This window comes from Perca fluviatilis, chromosome 7 (genome assembly GCF_010015445.1).
Source record: "Perca fluviatilis chromosome 7, GENO_Pfluv_1.0, whole genome shotgun sequence".
Taxonomy (NCBI): domain Eukaryota; kingdom Metazoa; phylum Chordata; class Actinopteri; order Perciformes; family Percidae; genus Perca; species Perca fluviatilis.
In genome coordinates this window covers 30,988,748-31,012,557 of record NC_053118.1, presented here as the reverse complement: position 1 = coordinate 31,012,557, position 23,810 = coordinate 30,988,748, and the positions used below count along the sequence as shown (strand labels likewise).

The window sequence follows — 23,810 nt, the reverse complement described above, 5'->3', positions numbered from 1 at the left end:
CTACAAAGTCCGATATATGTATCGTCATACATGTCGTCAAAAAAGACGATAAAATAAGGAGATGAAGAAAAAGTAAAATAAGCAGCATTAAAAAATTAAATACGAGATTGATCACCAAATAATTGCTTATAATGATGAATGGTAGAAACACTTTTGTTATTATTAACATGTTCCAGAGTCTGCATTCAAATTATAGAAATCTATCAAAAAAAGTGGGGAGATGAATTGGCAAATTTGGATTAGTGGATATGATATACTTATTTACCAAGTAGGATTGCAAGATTTATCATAAAATTAAAAGAATTCCGTTTTTTTTAGTCGCTATGGTACTATTATCAATAGTATGGTGCAGTGTTTCAAAACTCTAAGTACAAGACTCCCAACTTATCATAATTGTAAATTATTAAATCTTGCATTCAAAGCAACTGATTCTCCTTTCATTTGGCTCGTAAACTTCTTTCACTACAAGACCAATGTTTCAACCATTAAGTTTCTGGTGAAATACTGGAGTACATTTTTAAAGTCATTTCCATTTTAAACAATTTGCCAGAACTGTGTTAAATGTATTTATTTACTATTGGGTTTTAGATACTTTGGGTAAATGTAGGTATGTCCTTATGTCTGTCTGCTGGCTGTACAAATAATTGCCCCTCGGGGACAATAAAGTTACCTTTTTTTTTGCAACCTGGACCCTATTTTCCTATGTGTTTGTGTCTAAGTGACTGATGGGAACAACAATCTTTGACATTGGTCCAGTATTAAGCGAGATCGCTGCAGCCGGCAGCGGCGAAACAAGCTACAATGTAAGTTAACAGGGCAATTGTCCAGCTTGTATTTACCTTCACAAAAGTGCTTGTTTTGCCACTGACAGGCTCAGATTAATATTCTAAGTGTCTGCCAACAATATGAAAAGGATTTCTAAGGAGGTCAACCTTTCTGTTAAAGAGTAAGATCCTTTTTTTAAACATAAAAACATCCGTGAATTGCGTTCGCTAAACCCACCAGACTCCAAGTAAATAAACAATCATTTTAGCATTGTAAAATACACTTTATTCAAAGTTGACAGAAAGAAAATAAAACTGAAAAGCCGTTTTGGGTCAGGTTTCCACTTTTCCAACCATCACACCTCTAGTTTTGGTTGAAATAAATACATAGTTTATGGATATACGTGTAAAAATATGTTGGCCCTATGCACGCTAAAAGTATTGCTTTTTTAATGGAGTCTGGTGGGTTTAGCGCTAGCGACTTCAGAGCTGTTTCTGGTTAAACAGAAAGGTCTCAAAGATGTTTAAAGGTCTATCTCTGAAGACCAATGTCAAAAATTGTTGTTCCCATCAGACACTTAGACACTAAAGGAAAATAGGGTCCAGGTTATAAAAAACGGTAGTTACTCTTTAACTTATTGTAACAATCACTTAGTCCGAGACCAAACAATGTAAGATACATGTTTCCAAATTACTCTTTGAAGTGCTAAAGATGATCTGTTTGCTTCACTGTTTTCACATTGTAGTAGACAAAAATTTAACTGTACATTACCCATCAAATTCAACAACAAACTATTTCCATAATTCCTATCCCATAATCAGAAGTGTGATCAATGAAGACATCTTCCCCAATCATCGATGCAACAAAGGTTTACTGTAATGGATTGCAACATTACTGTAAGGTTTTGTCTAATCAAATACTGTCAAAAACACAACAACAAAAATAATTGTTTACTATAAATACAGTAAATATTTTCTGTAGTACACGCTACTGTAATCTGCATCAATTCGGTCTTCTGAATGTGGCCATACATATTTAACTATCAATTTACTGAACCTACATTGTTTCCTTTAGGTTATTGGTAGACAGCACGACAATGGATGTGATACGGACCTACACTGAAGAAATGTTGGCCAGGTAAAGCCTTGTACATTTCCCTACAATTCTGGTTAAAATAACAGCCTCGCCAGCAACGCGACTAAATTGTGTTATTTACACTGGCTGCAGAATGGGACAGCGACATGACTTCTCTTTTCATCTTGCTGTATCTTCTCACGCCACAACCAGCTGGAAGGAAGCGGTCCAAGAAGATCAGTTTTGGAGAGGCAACTGATCATTTGGACGAATTTCACAAGGTTTGTCAAGACAATATAATTCTATTTCAAATATTGTGGTCCATGCCGTATTTTTTAAATGTATGGCTTATATGGAGATGTTTTTTATTTGTGTTTCAGTCCTGCCACAGCCTTGAAGATCACCTCTTGACAACTGAAGGAAACCCCCCGCCATATCTGCTGGCCACACGGATCTCACTTTGTTTTCAGTGTGAAATATGACCATGCTCTGTCCAGCTTGTACACATTGTTGCATACTACTCTGTCAAATATTGAAATAGGCACATGTGTGATTTATATTTTCACGTTTGTTTATATGTGTCAGAAAGTTGTAATGTTTAATTTGTAACATTGTTGGCTCAATAGAATCTATTTAAATTTATCAGCTAGCTAGCTTCCCTTGCAGCAATATATTGATATTAGATGTTAAAACTATGACTTTCTTTACAGAGGTTACCAGGTTTAGTATTTTCACACACACAGATATACTGTAGATAAATGAATGAAAAAAGTAATTATGCTGAAAGACTTTTGAATATCAACTGTTTTCTTGTGTTAATTAGTTTTAATTAGTTCATTAAGTCATCCTAATGACCACAGTGATCAGTAGTCCAGGAAATGTTATGTCAAACTGTTACAGGAAGGTTGTGACATAATGTTCCAACAATGTTAACATATTTTAACTAAATGTTACCACAAAACATTTGAATAATGGTTTTAAAGCATATCCTATTCTAAAATAACATTAAAAAAGGTGCCACTGAAAATATTTAAAGAATGTTAGGGCTTCATTTTCTAACAATCAAATAAAATACCAAACATTTTGAGAAGGTTATCACCAAACATTTTTTTATAGAATGTTATTCTACCTTTAAAAAAAATAAAACATTCTGGGACCCAAAAGAAAACTTCCCACTAAAAACATTACGAGAACAGTGCACGATAACATTCTCAGAACATTCTTGGAACCAAAAAATTCTAGCTGGGTAATAAACAAAATAGGTAAAATAATCAAATCAAAGCAACTTTACTCATGTTTTACTCAAATCAAACTGTCTCACTCATCTTTCTGACTTCATGGGGTCAAAGGTCACCTAGAATGTGAATAGTTCACTGAAGCATCATAACCAATACAAACATAACACAGGCAGCTATTCAGTGAGCTCTTCGCAGCCTAAAGCCACCTACACATGATAGGCGGCAAATCCGCTTTGCGCCGGCTGGTCCATTGCCTCTTTGCTCTGTGCTCAAAGTTCGAATTATTTCAACTTTGACCTAGTTGCTCCTGACTTTTCGAAAGCGCCGCCAATGAAATAACAGCATGTTACCTATCAACAGGAAATAGCTTCCTTGCCACCCTTGATGAGGTTTACCTGTGCTGCGCTTTGCTCTCTGCGCCCTACCTAGTGGTGCACAGAGAGCAAATTGCATATCATGTGTAGGCGGCTTAATAATATCCCATATAGGAGAATGGGACACTGCCAAACTGTACTCACTAACTATAACAGCAAACGAGGAACACTGAAGACACACATAAAATCACACAGCGATTAAAATTAATTAAAAAGTTCAATCAATTTTTCATCAGGCTGTAGTACATGAAAGCACAAACGTTTTGTTGTAGGGCTTATTTATGTATAACGATTATTTCCATTATTCCATTTGGTCTATACAATTTCATAAAATAGTAAAAAAAAAATAAAAAAAATAATCCAAGATTATGTAGGCTATTCAATTGTCGTGACCAAAATTAAAAATATTTAGTTTGCGGACATATAAGACAGAGAAAAGCAGCTAATCTTCACTTTGGGTCTAAGTAAAATGATTCAAATGAAATGATTCAAATGATTAATGGATTATCAAAATAGTTGATGCATTTTTGGGTTGTGTGTCAGGACATCTTTAATATCAACAACAGGACAATGTGCAGTACACAACCAAAAACCTAATTATCTTAATTTATGATATTGGTATCGTCTAATAGCTGAAGCGTAATTATATAGGCAAATTACTTAATTAACAACGCAACAAAATTATTATATCATGTAATAGTTTTGCAGATAAAAAATATATTAAACATGTTAACTACATGGAGGTTCTGTGAATTTCTCTTCCTCCTGCTTTTTGGGCTGAATCTTCCATCGCAGCTTGAAGTCAGTCCATCCACGTCTTTTTAGCTCTGCATCCAGCTGAACAGGAATTAAAGAAATATACAAACGTTTTATTTATTAATCTGTACCAGTAGACTTTGTTTCCTGCCATTTAATATCTTCAAAAAACTAAACAGAGAAAGAGTTGTACCTGTTGGAGGATCTGGGTGTTAGTAGCTGGATCTGTTATGTCAGCTCTAGTCTTGAACTTCATCCTCACAGTAGTCTTCACTTTTGAAACTGAACAGTACAACAAACATGTGGACACAAAACAATAAGACAGATTCTGTCAATTTTTGTTGATAAAACTCAAAAAGATGGATCCAATGCTTTCTTTTAAAAACATTGAGAGCACTGTTAACAAATTTAGCTGTAATCTGGGTATACTTTATCATTCCATAAATTGCTTTACCTGTCAGATGAGGAAAATAATAGTTTCACAGTTGTTATTGCCTATATTGGACTATGCTGACATTGATTACCAAAATACCTTTGATTTACATCTTCAACGTCTCAGTATTATTACAGTATATTACAAATCTTTGAACTGGTTACCCTCAAATACACAAAGACATTACCACTGGCTCCTATGTATCTTCAAATATATCCATTTTAACTATCTCTCCTACTTAAAACGATATCACACCCCATATGTATCTGCTTACCCTCTTAGACATATTCAGCAACCTTATTTTACCGATAAAGAAGTTGGCCTTTAAATTTAAAGAACCTTTCAACTGAAACAAACTCCCAGCTTACAGAACTATTAACTCACTACATATCTTCAAGAACTCACTATATCCTTCCTCAAAACATCATGTTGCTGCCTGGTAATGTCTTCTTGTTCTTACAAGTTTGTCAACATGTCTGTTCGAAATTACAATTTAATTTCATGATTATTATTATTACTTTTCTTAGAATATTTTTTATAAATATGTTTATCAATAATATTAATATTCATTTTTGGAGGGACTTTAGTCTCTTACTATGTGTATGTAAGTTGTATGTGATTTTGTCTGTTGTATTGTTTGTTTCATGTTGGACCTTGGATCTCAAGGGGCTACCCTTCAATAAACCTTCACTTAAAGAATGTCTTTGTGTTGTTTAACAATCACCTTGATGACAGATGAAAGGGAGCTTGATTGAACAGGTGCCAGCAGACCATTCATGGAGAGGAGTCTCAGAGTTACAATACTGGTCACCAACATAGTTAGTTGGGCTACCATTTTGCCAGTGTGTGAAGGAGCTTTGGGTTTTGTCGGACCAAGTCCATGGCATTCGGTACAGACCAATCCAAGGTTGAGCAGAGGCTGGTTTTGCAGAATAGACCGCATTGTTTTCTACATTGTTCTCGATCATTGGTAAGTCTGTGTAGTGTTCTCTGCAGTAGTCACGGGCGTCGGTCCACCTTTTCGAAGTTGAAATGAACACGTAGGTTTTCGTGTTTTGGTTTGTAACTGCAATAGACAGAAATGAAGCCAGTTCAACAATTTATTAAATGATTCCTGTTGCTGCATCACAGCTACTCAGAGTTAAGGCTGGGTGAGATGGATTTAATTTGATTAATTCCAATAACTGCTTTTACACAATGTGTAAATATGTACATTATGAAAATAGTTTTAAACATGCACAAAAAGTACATTTTCAGTCTGAAAGTAATGTAGACCATAGTTGGCTACATTTTCTGTCTGTCTAGAGTTACAATAGACCTGATCAGTTCCAATTTATGCACACTGCAGTGTACAGTTTTAGGGACTGACATACTCATAGTGTATGTATACGATATATGAATATAATATAATATGAACGTCTTCTCAGAACAAGAAACTACCTGAAAGAAAACAATGATGTCTGAGCAGACATTCAATACCAACTTAGTCTACATCCACGATGTTCCACTTCAGGGATTGCTCTCGTTCTGCCGGAAATTCCGCCTGGATGTCACTCTTTTCTAGGGATGCACTCAATCCAGATTTTTGGGGTTCGGCCGAATACTGAATCCACTGGTTAAGATTCTGCCGAACCTGAAACCGAATACCGAATCCTACTCCCATCCTCAGTCCATTAACACAGTAAACACATTAATGAAGTAAACAACGTCCACAGCCTCTAAAATAGTTAAATGTAACAACTTGATGTTGAATTCACACGCTCTTTTCACATCGTAGGAAAGCATATCGCTATCGCCAGATGAGTGACAATTTTGTTTGGCAAATTTTCACTAACCAGTGTTGTGAAATGTTTGTTTATAGCACTTAAATAAGAAATTCATGTTGTTTAGTTTAAAACAGTCTAAAGGAAATGGTAAATTATAGTGTGATTAAAACTCACTATTTACATTATTTACAGTACTTGATTTACAGCTGATATGTGAAAAGGTACACAATTTGTTTAAAAGTAAATTAGTTTTACTGCGAACCGTCACAGGAAGTGCTTTTATTTTGAAGTAGTCTACACGGAAGTTGTCTGTTGTGTACTCTTGCTAGCTTACTGAGATGAACGTGAAACGCTAAATGCAAAACATGTCCATCAAGCTTAAAGGAGAATTCCGGCCAATTTTTACGTTAATCTTGATCGCTATAGCTACGCAAGTACTTTCGATAGAAAAAAACCCGACCCGAATTAGTGCAGCTAACACGGAGAAGCTGCAGCTACGTACTAAAAGCGTCCCCTGAGCTAAAACGGCAGTGGTCGGGGCAAGTTTTAGAGTGCCTCTGTGCCTCTTAACAGACACAAAATGCAATTAATATGTCTGTGCCACATGAATAGGGCCCTTACGTGTCAACAAGATGCGTTTTCAACTCAGACATGAAGCTGCTAGCTGCCGTCCGGTGAGTGTATTCAGACAGGCTTCTGTAATAATCATCCCACAACACCCCGAACAGATTTGAGTCACTGACCTCGCCAGACTGTCTAACGGCCGATAATCGGCCTGATGTGTCCCGGCCCTTAGCTGCACTAATTCGGGTCGGGGTGTTTTCTATCGAAAGTACTCGCGTAGCTATAGCGATCAAGATTAACGTAAAAATTGGCCGGAATTCTCCTTTAAGTTGTTCGCTTTCTTGTGTGTAAAACTGCAACATATTGAACAGTAAATGTTCACAGTAAAAAACAAGCTCATTTGAAGCCATTCCACTACAGAAGGCATGTTGGGTGGGTAAAATTAGAAAGCTAACGTTAGCTAACGAGCAGCAGCCAAGTAGGGTTCGGTGGAAAAAAATTCTAAGGTTCGGCAAAAACCGAACCCCGTCAAAAAGCCCAATATTCGGCCGAATCCAAACCCGAATCCTGGATTCAGTGCATCCCTACTCTTTTTGGCTGGATGTCCGTCACCTTCCGCTTTCTTTGTGTTGTAATTTTAAACTCCGGTGGATTTCTGAGGACTCTGGTTAACTGCTCCTCTCTCTCTGCAGGGTAAATCCAGACAGCTAGCTAGACTATCTGTCCAATCTGAGTTTTATGTTGCACGACTAAAACAACTTTTGAACATACACATGTTCCACCAAGACAAGTTCCTTCTGGAGGCTATTTTGCAGAGGCACCATGGCTCTGCTCGGTGCTTAGCGCCGCCCATGACGATTGTGATTGGTTTAAAAAAATGCCAATAAACCAGAGCACGTTTTTCTCCCATCCCATTTGCTGTGTGACCTTCCTCCGCAGCGCTGTGGAGGAAGGTCTGGCAATGCGAGAATACCAACTTGATGCAACAGGATTTGTTTTCCTGCAAGACGGGTGCACATTTTTGACTCTTTGTTATTCGCACAAGTGGTGGTGCTCACATCAGTTGTGCTCATGTGGCTCCATCTGCCCGTTCGTTGTTTTCCTGGAGGTGTGAAAGCAGGCCAGCAGTGGTTTGAGGGTGGAGGGACATCCAAAATTTGAACGCTTTTCTCTATAGCTTTTGTAACTTCCAGTTTAAATTATATTCAGGCTTAAAGTTCTGCATAATTAAGGCCGTGGCGCTTTGAGTGACAGGTGGCTGTCATCACAGGAGTGGAGCATAAACTGCCGGCTTCATGCGGCCCGCCTCACCTCCATCTGCGCTCCACCTCTTTATCCATTTTTGGTTTAGCCAGGAGTTAGTCTGGATCAACGACGACCCATTTCCAGGATAATTGCTGGAACATCCTGCGCGTCCTTCGCCTTCCACTCTTGGAGTGTTGCCGTTCCTAAACTCTGTCCTCTTCGGGAAACAACAATCTTCGAGCTTGCAAGTTACATGCTGATGTTTTGAGGAATATTTTGGGAAATGCTACAAAGAATATGGTTACATCATTTACTATCTAACTGGGATGTTTTAAGACCTATGGGCGGGGATTTGCTATGGACAAAATACACACGGAGATACACTGGTAAGCACATTACGTTTAATCATATATCCAGCTAATATAAATAGCTAACGTTACTTTATTGTGTTAACAGTTAATTCATTTAATATTGTATGTGTTTTTGTTGTTGTGGGGTGCAAATGTTCCACCAAATCAAGTTCCTTCCCTGAGACTATTTTGCAGACTATTTTAAAGAAATGCAAACAACCCAGAGCATTGCATCTGAAAAGCTTCAGTACTGTAGCTCTGATTCTTTCTATGAAATTCCTAAGTGATCAAATGCAGTCAGTGAGTAAAATCCATGATCTCAAATATTTTCTTACCATTGTAACAAACAAAAGTCCTGATTCCTTCACAGGGCGCATCATACCATTTTCCGTTAGTGTACATTGCCACACATTTTTCATTTCCATTTTCATTTGCTGGTTGGTTAACAATCCAGTTCTGGTAACCGGTTTTGCTTGTTTCACCAGTCGCTGATGATCTCCAGGAGTTGGAGTCATTGCCCATGCTATCCCTCCAGGATTTTGGGTCATCTGCCATTCCGATCCATGCCCATGAATAGGTGAAAGTAGGTTGTAGCCTGCTTATATCATCCATGCTTACAATGGTCGCCAGGTCAGAGTATTTCCCTCTGCAGTAAAGCTGAGCATCGGTCCAGTTCTTTGCCAAGTTAACATAGTAGTACTTACGAGGGGGGAAGTGAGAGCAGGAGTGGAGGCTGAATCCTGAGGGTTGATGAGACAGGGCATATTTATTGTTTAGTGAATCATTTGAACGGAGTAAAAACACAATTTTAAAGGTTTCAAATTGGAAGAAAATCTGAAAAATGTATTGAAGGATTTTTATCAAAATAAAATAGTATTAAATCCAAGCAACTCATGCAGATTGTCAATGACATGATAACTGTCACTGTTTATTTCACTACATTAACGTTCGTCTATACAGTGGAGAATGTCCTGAATGATAACAGCCAGAGCTGGCCAGTATTCCTGAAACATTATTATTATTATTATTATTATTATTATTATTATTATTATTATTATTATAATACAGCATTTCATAATTTGCATTTTTTTTTATTTCTAAATATGGTAAATGCGTTCATTATGTTTTCATAATGAGTACTTGTTACTGCTAACAGATTTTAACTTGTGGTAATCAGAATTGGTCACCCCTCATGGCAGTACGTGAAATGGTCACGTATTTTTAATCTATTGATAGGTGTTCACGGGACGTTTTTGTCGTTTATTTCGTGGTGGTCAGCACGAAATGTAAACAAATGTATTTAAATGGGAAGCATATGTCGTGATCACAGCACGTCTGCGGTAGCGAGTAGTATCCAATGCCGAAAATCCGTGTATGGAGGTCGGTTGGGGTGGTGGATGGGTCAAACAATTACGGACTTTCACGCCAGAGCCCGGGGATCGCGTCCCGCATGTGGCATTTTGTTTCCCCATTAACCGCCCCGTTATTGTCGCGCGTTCCCTGCAGCCGTCTCCCGGCGTGTGAGGCGTCCTTTCCCTGTTTTTTCTTTCCTAAACCCAACCTCCGCCATCCCGTTATTGTCGCGTGTCACCCGCGGCCGTCTCCGGCGTGTGTTTTGTTAGGTTGTAAAAAGTTAAACCATTGGTGAAGTCTGATAAAAATATACCTTTAGTTAAATGAACACTATAGCTAGAAAAAAACACTGAATCAATACCGATTGCATCACACCACACCTAATCAGCATTTGACTGGCTCACCCCCAAAGCTCCTAACTTTAAAAAATTTTATGTCTGTTTTTTTGCAAAAAAGGAAAAGGCTCAAAAACTTATTGTTTAAACAACTTTGAGAGCCATCCCCTGTTGAGCCAGACTTGATTAAGACAAAGAATGAGTATTCCTGTAGTTTAGAAACAATTGACACCGCCTTGGTAAGATCCTGTGACCAGGTGTGGCCTCAAGACACATGGATTGGGAATTTACACCTTTTCTTTTGAGAGACATCTGACCAATAGGGAAAGATTTAATTTGAGGAAACACCCAGGTGTAGGGAATAAATGTGTGATCCTGAGAATGATTCAGGACTGCAAACTGGGACCCCACAAGGGGAGCATGTCTTGCAGTCCACTGCTGGCAGTGTTTCATGTTTTATGTTTGATTGTTTTTGTCTTGTCGTTTTCATCATGTTGTTCATTAAACCTTTTGCTTAATCTTTCAATTGGACCAAGCCTCTCCTTCCTCCTCAGAAATCAAACGAACACGTCTTTTAGAATTTCTTAACAGTTTCCAGGCGTTTGAGGCGTCCTTTCCCCGCTGTTTATTTCCTAAACCCAACCTCCGCCATCCTGTTATTGTCGCGCGTCACCCGCGGCCGTCTCCCGGGGTGTGGTGTTTGCTTTCCCCGTGAATCTCCCTATAGACCATTTTGTGCTGGCCACCACAAATTAACGACAAAAATGTCCCCGTGAACACGTATCAATAGATTAAAAATACGTGACCATTTCACAAACTGCCGTGACACTGGGTTGCCCTTTTACAGTAAAGGGGGTGGGGGAGGCAATGGAGCAGGATAGACAGCAAGGAATAGGAAGAGCTTGTTGACAAGTGATCCGTCAGAGAGATGGGCAAGGGCACGATCAAAGAGGCCAGAGAGGTTACTGTAAATATTGTAAAAACACATTTGGCCAAATGATTGTAGAGGATGTCTTCATTGATCACAGCTTGATTACACATAGATATAGATAGATATTATGGAAATGATATATTCTGTAAACGTTGGGTAATGTAAGTGTTATTTCTACAGTAATGTGAAAACTGTAATCTGTCTTTTACACTACTGTAGAATGTTACTTTCAACACTAGTAGTAGTAGTAGGTAGTTTAAAACGACTAAACTGAAAAGATATCATTATGGTGTGTTTTGGTGATTAAACCATATGTTCTCATGACATTTCACAAAAAAAATTGAGAGATGTTTACAATCCAAATGAATCCACACTGGCAAGTTTTGAATGAAAATTGGCTGTTACAAGTGTGATGAGTTTGGAGTTTTGTACTAAGAGTTGTGAAATTGTATTATGCTATTGTTATATTGTATTGATATTGTATTTATGCTCCAAATTGAATTTACTCTCTGCTTTTACCCTTTAGGCCTATTTTTAATGCTGCATGACTCATCAAGTTTACAATGCTGTGGTGTGTGTGTGTGTGTGTTTGTGTGTGTGTGTGTGTGTGTGTGTGTGAACACAAACACATCTTTCATCCATGACATCATGTAAATTATTCAACCTTACCAAGGAAGAGCAGAATCAGAGTCACGCAATCCATTTCTGATTTTCACTGCAAACAAGAAGAAAAAGATGTAAATAACAAATGCTGACTTACTAACCTCTGTGTGACCACACTAGTGTTTCCAGTTATTGTTGCTGATTTGGATCTCTGCACTGGTTGTTACTGGGAGAGGCTAAGAATTTAAGGTCACCAAACTTCATAAATGAATAGGTATGATAATATATAATAGCTGCAACTACTTTAATGGGAGAAAGAGGAAGAAAAGGTTTATCAAGAAAATAAATGAAAATGCCTGTGTACCTTTATAAGTTTAGTATAGAAGCACCTTAAAACACTGCAAATTAGCAGCACTAGTTTGCTCTCTGTCTAAATAAAGTCGAAAAATTGAAATGCTGTTAAATAATGTTTATATGTAAACAAGTTTAATAAAGCAGTTATCCCAGTTTCTGATGAGATGTTCAAACACCTTTTGACCTGCAAATTATCAAAATCATCTGATCATTTGTTTTCAGATTCCAACTATTTTATTTCAATATCAACAATGTGAAACAACATGAGCACCTTTAAAATGTTGATTATAAAAAAACTCATCCTCTACCACCTCTTAAAAAAGTTAGATAAGTATTCCCCTGCAGTCCTTGTTTATTGTAAGTGCAATACAATTATAAAAAGTATACTTACAAGTTTAAAATCAATTTTTTGAATGTTGTTATAAGGTTGAGATCTGAACTCTTTGCAGTTAATCCTCAGATTACAGAGAAAGAAAACATTGTCTTCACCCCCTTAAGTAGTGTTTGACAATATCTGAATATGCAAAGTATGACTTTGATCAAAGTCATCCTTTGGAGGTTGGTTGCATCATAAATATACTCTTTAATTACCGTTACCATTAATTAAGAATAGTTGCAGAATTTTTTTTGTTAACATTATTTTGTTATCTTGGTTTAGGTTAAACATACAGTGAAGTCATCAGCTAACTTGACAAACCAGTTTTATGAACTTTATAAGGAATGTAAATCCTACAAAGTCCGATATATATATCATCATACATACACTGTAAAAAGTACAGACCCATTTAGTTATGTCCGCTTATTTCTTATTTTTAACTGAACAAGCTTATACAAGTTTTGGATTTTGAACTCAACTTTATGAGTTTTTGAAAGTTAAACTTGCATTTATTTATTGGGTCGACTATTTAATTTTTTTATCAGATATGTATGTGTTGATTGAACTTGGGTATGTAATTTATCAGTTGAAAAAAAAGTGTGTGTGTTGCAACAAAAAAGAGTTGCCTTTCGAGTTTAAAATAACCTGTCTTCACGGCATAGTTAAAGCATGGACACAATAAATTAATTATACACCGCAGATAAGTGATGTAGTCTATGCAAATTTCTACTAAAATATAACACATGTTGTGGCAAACAAGAAAGCACTAGTGGGAGGAGGGAGTACCTGTCAAAGGCTTGTGAATTGTGAATTTGGCATTTCACTCTTCTCAAATTGAAATGTACTTGAAAAGTACTTTTCAAAAGTCAAACGTTTAGCTCCGTCCACATTTAGCCCAACCCCAATCTACGTACTGCAGTCAGGTGCAATTGGTTCATTGGCTGGTCAATTCCCATATCCCAAGGCGGTAAATAGAGTTGTGTTAAAATTTGCTGAAAAGTTTGCAGTTTGTTCGAAATACAAATGCAACTTTATGAATTCCGTTTATTAAACGTGTGCTTAGAATGTAGTGTTTTGTTGCCTGGTAATTGTCATTGTTGTGCTGGTTTACATTTGGAACCATGAGTTAAGTGACTGTTATGTTTGATAAGAAGAGCTGGAGTATTGCAGCATTAGACTTTGAGCAGTAATAGGATTCCTTCAGCCATTAATCTGCAGTGTGTCACTTCACTAGCCCAAGTAACGCAAGATCAGCGGCTTTAGAGAGACCCCTATTTCGCACGGTGCCCTGGGGCGGCTGTACCCAAGCACCCACACTATCTTCGCTATAAATGTGGTTATGTTATTATGGGCCCTATCTTGCACCCAGCGCAATTGCCTTTGTACACCGACGCATGTATCATTCCTATTTTGCACCCGACGCACAGCGGACTTTTCCCTCCACAGACGCACGTCGGTAAATTAGGGAATGTATTTGCGCTCCTGGGGGCGGTTCAGCGAAAAGAGGAGGGGCGTTCCGGCGCAAATATTCCCTGGTGCTATTTTGCAGTTTCAGAAAACAATTCCGCCACTGACCAGGAAAAACCTGGTCTAAAGTCAGTGGCGCTAGTCTAAAGTCAGTTATTCAGATGCTATTTTAGGGGCGCATGCTTGGCCATAATGTAGTGTGTGCACAACGCGCCTACACTTCTCTCATCTAAACGGACACAGCAGTTCCCATTTTTGCAAACCATACATAATTACAAAGAAAAATATTACTGAAAATGCGCTTCATGTGTTTGGATAGGTCAGGAGGCACTTTACAGTACAGTCCTCAAAAGGTCGCAGCATTCTTTGTGGCTTGTTGTGTTTTACACATTTCCATGAATCATGGATGTGTTGATGACATAAATGAGGAAATATTAGAGGACTTAAGGAGACGTGATGGTGAACTACGGCGGGATTGGACACTCCGGCAGAATTTGGTTGGGAGTAATGCGCGATGTGCTCCTGGTGGAGCGGGTGGACGGAGATGGAGTGGGGGGAGGAGGAAGGGGCACAACAGGAGCAGGTGGTGCGTTTGGAGGCCCACGCTCCATGGCTGCAGCAATCCTCTCCAGACTTGAGGAGATGCGCCCGAGTGGCCGCAGCAACATCGCCACCCGGCCAAGACGGGCATTTATTACTTTGCCGCATCCCGGACAGCTCCCGCTGGTGTGCGCCAGGGAAATCCACCGTCATAATAGCAATCCGCCATGGAACAAGCGCGCCTGCTCTTAAAGGGAATGTGAGATGACGCTCTGATTGGTTATTTTCACGTTACGCCCAAACCACACCTAGCTACTTCAGACCAACCCATTTTAGATTTGCGTCGGGCGCAAGAGTCATTTATCCCGCCAATATCATAGCAACAGCGCCCGAGATCCGCCCACAAAGCTACTTGCGTTTTGCATTTCATACTTGCGTTTCAGATCGTTAAAATAGGGCCCTATAACTTTAAACTGTGAGTTGTAATAAAGCAGAAAAGTATGTCTGTTATACTAGGCAAGGAAGGTTTCTTGCATTATTAAAGAAAGTAAGTTATTTGTTTTAACTTAAAGTATGAAGTTAAACCAAGTAATAAAAAGTTAAATCAACTAAAATAACAACTTTAACAAAACTAGAACACTGTAGTTACATCAACCTCATTAACTTTAATTTCTAAGTTGAAACAAAAGCAGTCTTCAAGTTGAGTGAACTTTGATTTTCAAGGCAGCAGGTGAACTTGCATTTCCAAGTTAAACTACCATGAAATTTATTAGAGTGTGTGATCTTTTAGTAAAAACATTAGTCTGCTTAAGTTGAAAGGATAAGTTCAATTTCTGCCTTAAAAACAAGAGTACACCTAACTTGAAAAGACAATTGGTATGAATACAGTTAGTTGAAATGGTGTAAAATTGTATGTTTGTTTAACAAAAGGAAGCAAGCTTCGTTGAATATACAATGTAAAATAGATGGTTGTTTTAACTCACAGTATCAAGTTCTAACAATAAATTATTATTAATTAAACATCTTCTCTAACTTACCTTTGTGAGTTGAAATAGCATACAATTGTATTTTTGCTTGACAAGAGGAAGCAAGTTTCCTTGAGTGGACAATGTAGTATTGATAGTTGTTTTAAATCACAGTATCAAGTTCAAACAATAAATTATTAAAATAACTGCAATGATTAATCTATTATCAAAATAGCTAAATATAATTCGTTTTTGGGTTAAATATCAGGTCAATGTTTTGGGCATTGTTGCTCACATAGTTAATAGTCAAAGTGCAGCACACAACTAAAAGCCTAATTATCTCAATTTATTATATGGATATCTTCTATTAGCTGAAGCGTAATTATACAGACAAATTAATTGATTAAAAACACAACAAAATCATTATATCATTGAAAATATATTAAACATAAATGCAGATCTGCTGGTAAACATCTGCTAACCTCAATATGACACTGACCATGTGACATTGTGCTACAATTGTTTTGCTTAAATTTAAATACACAAATAAGGAGTTAGACAAAGGTGACTTTGGTTTCAACAACAACAACAACAAAGATGTGTTATATTTAGGCACCAAAACAACTAGTTCAGTTCAGGAAAAAGATCATGGTTTGGATTAAAACATGTGGACTGTTTGAATTTGGTTGACCAATCACAACAGAGTGGGGCAGCTGACCAATCAGACCAGACGGGGCTTTTCAGGAAGGTGGGCCAAGAGCTCAAACTGACTGTTTCAGTAGGAGGCGCTGAAGCAATGGGCAGTATGAGAAACATGACATGTTGTTTGAACATCAAAGCAGGTAAACCCTATTCTATAGAGTACAAGAGTACACATATGAAGATGAAAAGGAGTATAATAGGGGCTCTTTAAAAGCATGGAGGTTCTGTGAGTTTCTCTTCCTCCTGCTTTTTGGGCTGAATCTTCCATCGCAGCTTGAAGTCAGTCCATCCATGTCTTTTTAGCTCTGCATCCAGCTGAACAGGAATAAAAGAAATACACAAACGTTTTATTTATTAATCTGTACTAGTAGACTAGTTACAGTACAGTAGACTGTAGTTTCCTGTCATACATATTAAAAAAACTAAACAGAGTAAGAGTTGTACCTGTTGGAGGATCTGGGTGTTAGTAGCTGGATCTGTTATGTCAGCGCTAGTCTTGAACTTCATCCTCACAGTAGTCTTCACTTTTGAAACTGAACAGTACAACAAACATGCGGACACAAAACAATAAGACAGATTCTGTCAATTTTTGTTGATAAAACTCAAAAGGATGGATCCAATTTAGCCATAATCTGGGTATACTTTATCATTCCATAAATTGCTTTACCTTTCAGATGAGGAAAATAATAGTTTCACAGTTGTTATTGCCTATATTGGACTATGCTAACATTGTTTACCAAAATACCTTTGATTTACATCTTCAACGTCTCCGTATTATTACAGTACATTACAAATCTTTGAACTAGTTACCCTCAAATACTCAAAGGCATTACCACTGGTTCCTATGTATCTTCAAATATATCCATTTTAACTATCCCTCCTACTTAAAACAATATCACAACCCATATGTATCTGCTTACCCTCTTAGACATATTCAGCAACCTTATTTTACCGATAAAGAAGTTGGCCTTTAAATTTAAAGAACCTTTCAACTGAAATAACTCACTACATATCTTCAAGAACTCACTATATCCTTCCTCATAACATCATGTTGCTGCCTGGTAATGTCTTCTTGTTCTTACTAGTTTATCAACATATCTGTTTGAAATTTCAATTTAATTTCATGATTTGGGGTGCTTTACTCTCTTACTATGTGTATGTAAGTTGTATGTGATTTTTGTCTGTTGTATTGTTTGTTTCATGTTGGACCTTCTTTGTGTTGTTTAACAATCACCTTGATGACAGATGAAAGGATACTTGACTGAACAGGTGTCATCATCCCATTCATGGAGAGGATTCTCAGAGTTACAGTACTGGTTACCACCATAGTTATTTGGGCTACCACTTCGCCAGTGTGTGAAGGAGCTTTGGGTTTTGTCGGACCAAGTCCACGGCACTCGGTACAGACCAATCCAAGGTTGAGCAGAGGCTGGTTTTGCAGAATAGACCGCATTGTTTTCTACATTGTTCTCGATCATCGGTAAGTCTGTGTAGTGTTCTCTGCAGTAGTCACGGGCATCGGTCCACGTTTTCAAAGTTGAGGTGAACACGTAGGTTTTCGTGTTTTGGTTTGTAACTGCAACAGACAGAAATGAAGCCAGCTTAACAATTCATTCAATTATTCCTGTTGCTGCATCACAGCTACTCAGAGTTAAAGCATTGGTGAGAATGAGATTGGTTGATTAAAGGGATTCATTGGTGTTACTCGAAAATAACGTAAAACTGAATAATCATTAAAAAGTAATCCGTTCATTAAACAGTTTGGATTCAATGAACGAACTCGGTGTAAAAAGGGTCGAAAATGGAGCCAGAGAAGTTCACAAGGAGAGCTGAGATGCATCTGCAAAGCTTCAGGCCTGTAGCTGTGACATTTTTTCCTAAATTCACGAGTGAACAATTGCAGTCAGTGAGAAAAATCCATAAACTCAAATCTTTTCTTACCATTGTAACAAACAAAACTTCTGAGTGCTCCACAGGGCGCATCATTCCATGTTCCATCAGGGTACATTTCCACACACATTTCATTTCTATTTGTGTCTGATGGATTGCTTACAGCCCAGTTCTGGTAACCAGTTTTGCTCGTTTCACCAGTCGCTGATGATCTCCAGGAGTTGGAGTCATTGCCCATGCTATCCCTCCAGGATTTGGGGTCATCTGCCATTCCGATCCATGCCCATGAATAGGTGAAAGTAGGTTGTAGCCTGCTTATATCATCCATGCTTACAATGGTCGCCAGGTCAGAGTATTTCCCTCTGCAGTAAAGCTGAGCATCGGTCCAGTTCTTTGCCAAGTTAACATAGTAGTACTTACGGAGGGGAAGTGAGAGCAGGAGTGGAGGCTGAATCCTGAGGGTTGGTGAGACAGGGCATATTTATTGTTTAGTGAATCATTTGAACGGAATAAAAACACAATTTTAAAAGGTTTCAAAGTAAAAGAAAAATCTGAAAAATGTATCTAAGGATTTGTTTTAAAATATTAAATACAAAGCAACTCGTGCAGATTGTATAAAAGAAACGTTTGGCTTTACAGTAGTGAAAGTCCTGAATGATAACATTATTATTATTATTATTATTATATTAACATTTCATAATTTGAATTTTTTATTATTTTAAAAACACCACAGGAAAAAATGTCTTCTAGTGAAAATTATTTAATATTTTTTTTATTTTAAGTGCCAGCAGGGATCATAATGAATCCTAATTTTAACATACATACATAAATCTCTGCCCTCTGTGAATTTACTTTTCTTTGGCTCATCAAGTTTGCAATACCGTGGTGTGTGTGTGTGTGTGTGTGTGTGTGTGTGTGTGTGAACACAAACACATCTTTCATCCATGACATCATGTAAATTATTTGACCTTACCAAGGAAGACCAGAATCAGAATCATGCAATCCATTTCAGATTTTCACTGCAAACAAGAAGAAAAAGATGTAAATAACAAATGTAACACTGGACTTACTAACTCCTGTAAACTGCATTAATGAATAGGTAAAGTCCAAGTGACTGCAACATAAATAGGAGACAGATGAAGAAAATGTCATATGAGAAAAGAAGTGAAAACACCTGTGTACTTTTATAAGTTGTGTGTAGAGGCACCTTATAGGACTGCAAAGTAAAGATGTATTGGTGGTGTACTTTGTATTCACTGGATCATTCTAATGTTTTTGGTGATACCTAATAATCATGATTTTGTTGATTCGCAGCTCTAGAGGTCAAGCTTAAAATTGAAAACCTTATTTTCTTATGTTTTTGTGTCCAAGCGATTGATGGGAACAACAATCTTTGACATTGGCCCAGAATTAAGCAAGACTGCTGCATTCGGCAGTCGGCAGTCAGCAGTCAGCGAAACCATTAGAGCAATCGGCACCTTCAATTTATGTCCACAGAAGTGCTCATTTTGCCCCTGACAGGCTCAGATTAATATTCTAAGTGTCTGATAACATTATGGAAAGGATTTCTAAGGAAGTCGACCTTTCTCTTAAAGAGTAAGAACCTGTTTTTAAACATAAAAACATCCATGAAACTGCGATCACTAAACCCACCAGACTCCATGTATATAAACATTTTATTTTATCATCGTAAAAAACACTTTAATCAAAATCGATAGCTACAAAATAAAACTCTGAAAAGCCGTTTTGGGTCGTCTTTCTACGTTTCCAACAACAACCACTCTAGTTTGGTTGAAATATACACGTAGTTCACCGATTTACACTTACAAATATGTTGGCTCTATACACGCTAAAAGTAGGGTTCATCGAGTTGGTTTAGCGATCGCAATTCGCAGACATTTAGAAAAATATTCTGAGCCTGCAGTGGCAAAGACGACACTTTTAGCTGACGAAATTGACGATGCACATTTGCCCTACAGGGTTACATTGCAGCGCGATCTGCGGCTGCTGATCACCGCGTTCTAGCTTAATACTGGACACATTTTAAAGATTGTTGTTCCCATCAGTCAGTCACAAACAAAAACAATGGAAAATAGGTTCAGGCTGAAAAAAAAACTTCAACACCACTAGTTTGCTCTCTGTCGAAATAAAGTTGAAAAATTGAAATGCTGTTAAAATAACGTTCATTTGTAAACAAGTTGTCTACATAAAGCAAAGTTATCCCAGTTCCTGTACATATAGAACACCATTTGACCTGCAAATCATCAAAACAATGCTCCACATTTCCTGATGTAAAGGTTTCAGGTTCTAACTATTTAGTTTCAGTATTAACAAATGTGAAAGAACAGGAGCAACTTTAAAATGTTCATTTTGAAACTTACCCTCTACCAGCTCTTAAATTAAAAAAACTTGGATAACGACCTGCAGTACTTGTTTATTGTAAAAGTGCAATAAAATTATAAAAGTATCCTCACAAGTTTAAAATCCTTCTGTTGAATGTTGGTATAGGGATGAGATCTGAAGTCTTCGTAGTTAATCCTCAGATTTATAGAGCAAGAAAACATAACCCCCATACTGTATGACAATATTTTCATATGCAAAGTAAGACTTTGGTCAAAGTCATACTTTGGTGGTTGGTTGTATCATAAATATTCTACTCCGTGCAGACCATTAGTTTAGCGTAGATTAATTATTTTTTTAACCTCATTTTGTTTAGTTTGTATAGGTTAAGCTTCAATAATCATTGCAAGCAAGCACAGAGGCTACCTGCAAGGCTCTCACATACCAGCTAGAAATAAAAACCACAACAATATAACCACTTTGTATTAAAACAATCTCCGGACAAGAAAACCTCATAATGCTACAACGATTGCAATAAAATTGAAAAATAAAACTAATTGAGCTTTAATTTTATTGTTAATGGTTTAGCTCAAACACCCCTTACTTATTCAAAAGAGTGGAACGTGATCCCTACTATTATTAGCATATAAGTTTAAGTCAGTTTAAATTAAACAAATAAATAGGCATATGCACTGTGTGTCCCATGTGTTCCTATTAGTGTTATGTGGAATTATCATTTCTATATTATTGTAGTGCACTGTATATGCCCAGGGAGATGGAAATTAGAAATTCAAATTATAAAGGTTGGCGTCTCCCCTTTAGTCTACATAACATGTCATCGCATGTTACCACTTTATGTACAATTGTTCATTTATCATACAGACTGAAACTCAACTTCTAATAAATCAGAAAACAAATACACCAAAAATATGAACTAAATACAAAATATAATGTAGGCCTATGGCATAATTTAAACAAGTCTCCCGAAAAGAGACGGGTATATCTCATAGACTAATAATATACAGTCTATCTATGGTATATCTCTCCTCTGCTCTGAAGGGAGGGAGGATGTCTTTGTTCAGAGCGTTGATCATGAACAAGACAGATAGCAGAGGGTGTGTGTCTGCATGTATGTGTGTACAAGTGAGTGTATGTGTCTGTTTTAATGCCAGGGAGAGTGTGTGTGTGTGTGTGTGTGTGTGTGTGTGTGTGTGTGTGTGTGTGTGTGTGTGCGCTTGTTGAGTTTAACTCCGAAAAGACAGTTAACCACGTGTTGTGATATTTAAACCAACGATCCGAAACCGCGAAATAAAAGCCTCTTATTTACGGGACCGGTCTAAAAGACCTCCGTCTTTCAGCGGGATCTCCGAGTGTTACTGTCCGAGCGCCGAGCAAGCGGCCCCGGCAGGCGCAAGCTGGCAGCCGCGTCATTTTATGGAGCTCCGAAAACTCCGAAAACTTTGGAGCAAATTGTCAATTCGGCAAAGATTTTCGCAAGACTGCCTATATTCGAAATACAAACCGTTCATTTCTGGCCTAAAATGTTCTCAGAAGTGAATTTAGTGATGAATAAGATGGCGAAAATTGTTAAAATTGTCCCGTTTTTGGGCTGTCTATGTAGGCCTACTGGAAATCCAACCATCATTGAATGCCGAAATTAATGTTGGGATACAGGTGCTGCGAAGTTCATACAAGTTACCAACCGATGTATCCTCGGTAAATGGGCGTGTCAAGAATACATCCGGGAATTTTAACTGTTCTTGGCGAAATGCGAACTTGTGTATTGGGACAGTCCTTTGGCAACACGAGATGACGTTTCACAGGGACACAAGCACACAAGTCAATAGAAGAACACATATTGGGAAACGCCACTTGACTTTATGAATAGAGGCAATGTCATGATTAAAAACAGGAAAGGGTATTCCCCAAATAATACTATTGCCTTAAATACCACTGTATACCATTAAGTACAAAAACATATGTGGACAGGAACATTTGAATCAATTTGTGTATCAAAACGTCATTTCCTTTTTTTTTTGTTTGCAGACGGCAAAAGAAAGGAGATGAACAAGCAAATCTTTTAGGAAGTGATTTCTTATTCAAACCAGTAAAATTAAATGTAAATGATCCGTAGTGTCACTGCTGCTGCCTTTGTTTAGCAGAAGTTAAGCTCCCTGCTGAGGTCAGGTTGTGTAATGTCAAAGAAGGTCTTTTAAGTACGTTTTACCGTGTCCAACCTCTGACTGTAATTGCAAGGTATCTGCAGGTCTTGAAAAGTCTTTTAAAAAGAACAAAAAGACCTTAGAATGTATTTAAAAAAGTCTTACATTTAATTTATTTCCTGATTGCAGGCTGTCGGGAGACGTCACACACTTAACTAAAACTTAACTTAAAGGCCCAGTGTGTAATGTGTTTAGATGTTCATTATCAAAATCTGTGTTGCAAACCTTTTTCATGAATATTGACCACCACCATCAATTCCAAGTATTCCTTTTGGCTTGAAATTTTACATTTGCGTTTGCATGAACTGGGGTAGACGCTCCATATTCATGCGCCATCTTGAAATACGTTAGCCGGTAAGGGACATACAGGACATACTGCTTCGCCTTTTGCGTTTTCACTGTCGCATGATAAACTCACAGGGTGCCTCACAGGGTGCTGCTAATGCTGCCAGTGGGTATCGTAGCTTCCCGGCCCCGGTGAGTTTGAAGAAGGAAACATGGAGGACCACATGTATTCAAAATCCAAATTTCAGGAACAGGAGTCTTCTTCTTCACCCAGAAAAAGAAAAAGGTCATTGAAAAGAGCAAGAGCCCGGCTTTTTGAAGCGTGAAAGGCTACCGTAGCTGTAATACGTACTTTGAACTGCGTGGTGCGAGAGAGTTGATTGCGATATATGATCTAGAGCTAGATGGGAGAAATTCCTACACATTGGACCTCTAAGTTAACTAAAAGTGAGATTGTTGCGGCAGTGTATTTTACTGTATTCATTTTGGAGTTTCAGTCAGCACAGTTATAGCAAACACAATGCCATAATAGGAAGCTCACTGTCTCACAGTGGGCAATTGTACATTTTAGCAAAAACTGTAATGAACTAATTCTTTTTCATTGATCCATCTTAATGGATCCAGGTCACCTTCATAATAATTCATTATAGCATTACATATTATTGTATTATACTGCTGAACAGTAAAGAATTTTTTTTTATTTGAATTTGAATGACACACTCTAAAGACCATGATGCCGCTCTGTGCGTGATTATCATGCCAATCTCTCAAAATGAACACAATAAGGATTTGTAAAATCACTTTTGTGGGGCGCCTGGGTAGCTCACCTGGTAGAGCCCACGTACAAGGTTTACTCCTCGATGCAGCGGCTGAGGGTTCGAC

General features: G+C 37.7%; 1 protein-coding gene across 2 annotated transcripts; it reads right to left on the bottom strand.

The window, feature by feature from the left end:
- Positions 1-4,160: 4,160 nt before the first annotated feature.
- On the bottom strand, positions 4,161-23,795 carry LOC120562709 (macrophage mannose receptor 1-like). Of its 2 annotated transcripts, none has more exons than XM_039806559.1 (6): positions 23,756-23,795; positions 19,055-19,100; positions 8,901-9,305; positions 5,365-5,706; positions 4,401-4,489; positions 4,161-4,288 (listed from the first exon to the last, which is right to left on the bottom strand). In XM_039806559.1, the coding sequence occupies exons 2-6, from the start codon at positions 19,086-19,088 to the stop codon at positions 4,181-4,183; spliced, it is 978 nt and encodes a 325-aa protein (XP_039662493.1). In that variant the 5' UTR covers positions 19,089-19,100; positions 23,756-23,795; the 3' UTR covers positions 4,161-4,180. The 2 variants fall into 2 exon arrangements, with proteins under 2 accessions (XP_039662493.1, XP_039662495.1); XM_039806561.1 differs by lacking the exons at positions 4,161-4,288; positions 4,401-4,489; positions 5,365-5,706; positions 8,901-9,305; positions 23,756-23,795 and adding exons at positions 16,123-16,506; positions 16,636-16,724; positions 17,426-17,767; positions 18,133-18,536; positions 23,062-23,096.
- Positions 23,796-23,810: the final 15 nt, after the last annotated feature.

Bases quoted from the DNA above. Each gene is read 5' to 3' on its own strand.
- LOC120562709 (XM_039806559.1), bottom strand. From the start codon at position 19,088: ATGGATTGCATGATTCTGATTCTGGTCTTCCTTG. The intron at 5,707-8,900 runs GTAAGAAAATAT...TGTCTATTGCAG, and splicing joins GACTTTTGTTTGTTACAATG to TTACAAACCAAAACACGAAA. The intron at 4,490-5,364 runs GTGATTGTTAAA...TGTACTGTTCAG, and splicing joins CCCTTTCATCTGTCATCAAG to TTTCAAAAGTGAAGACTACT.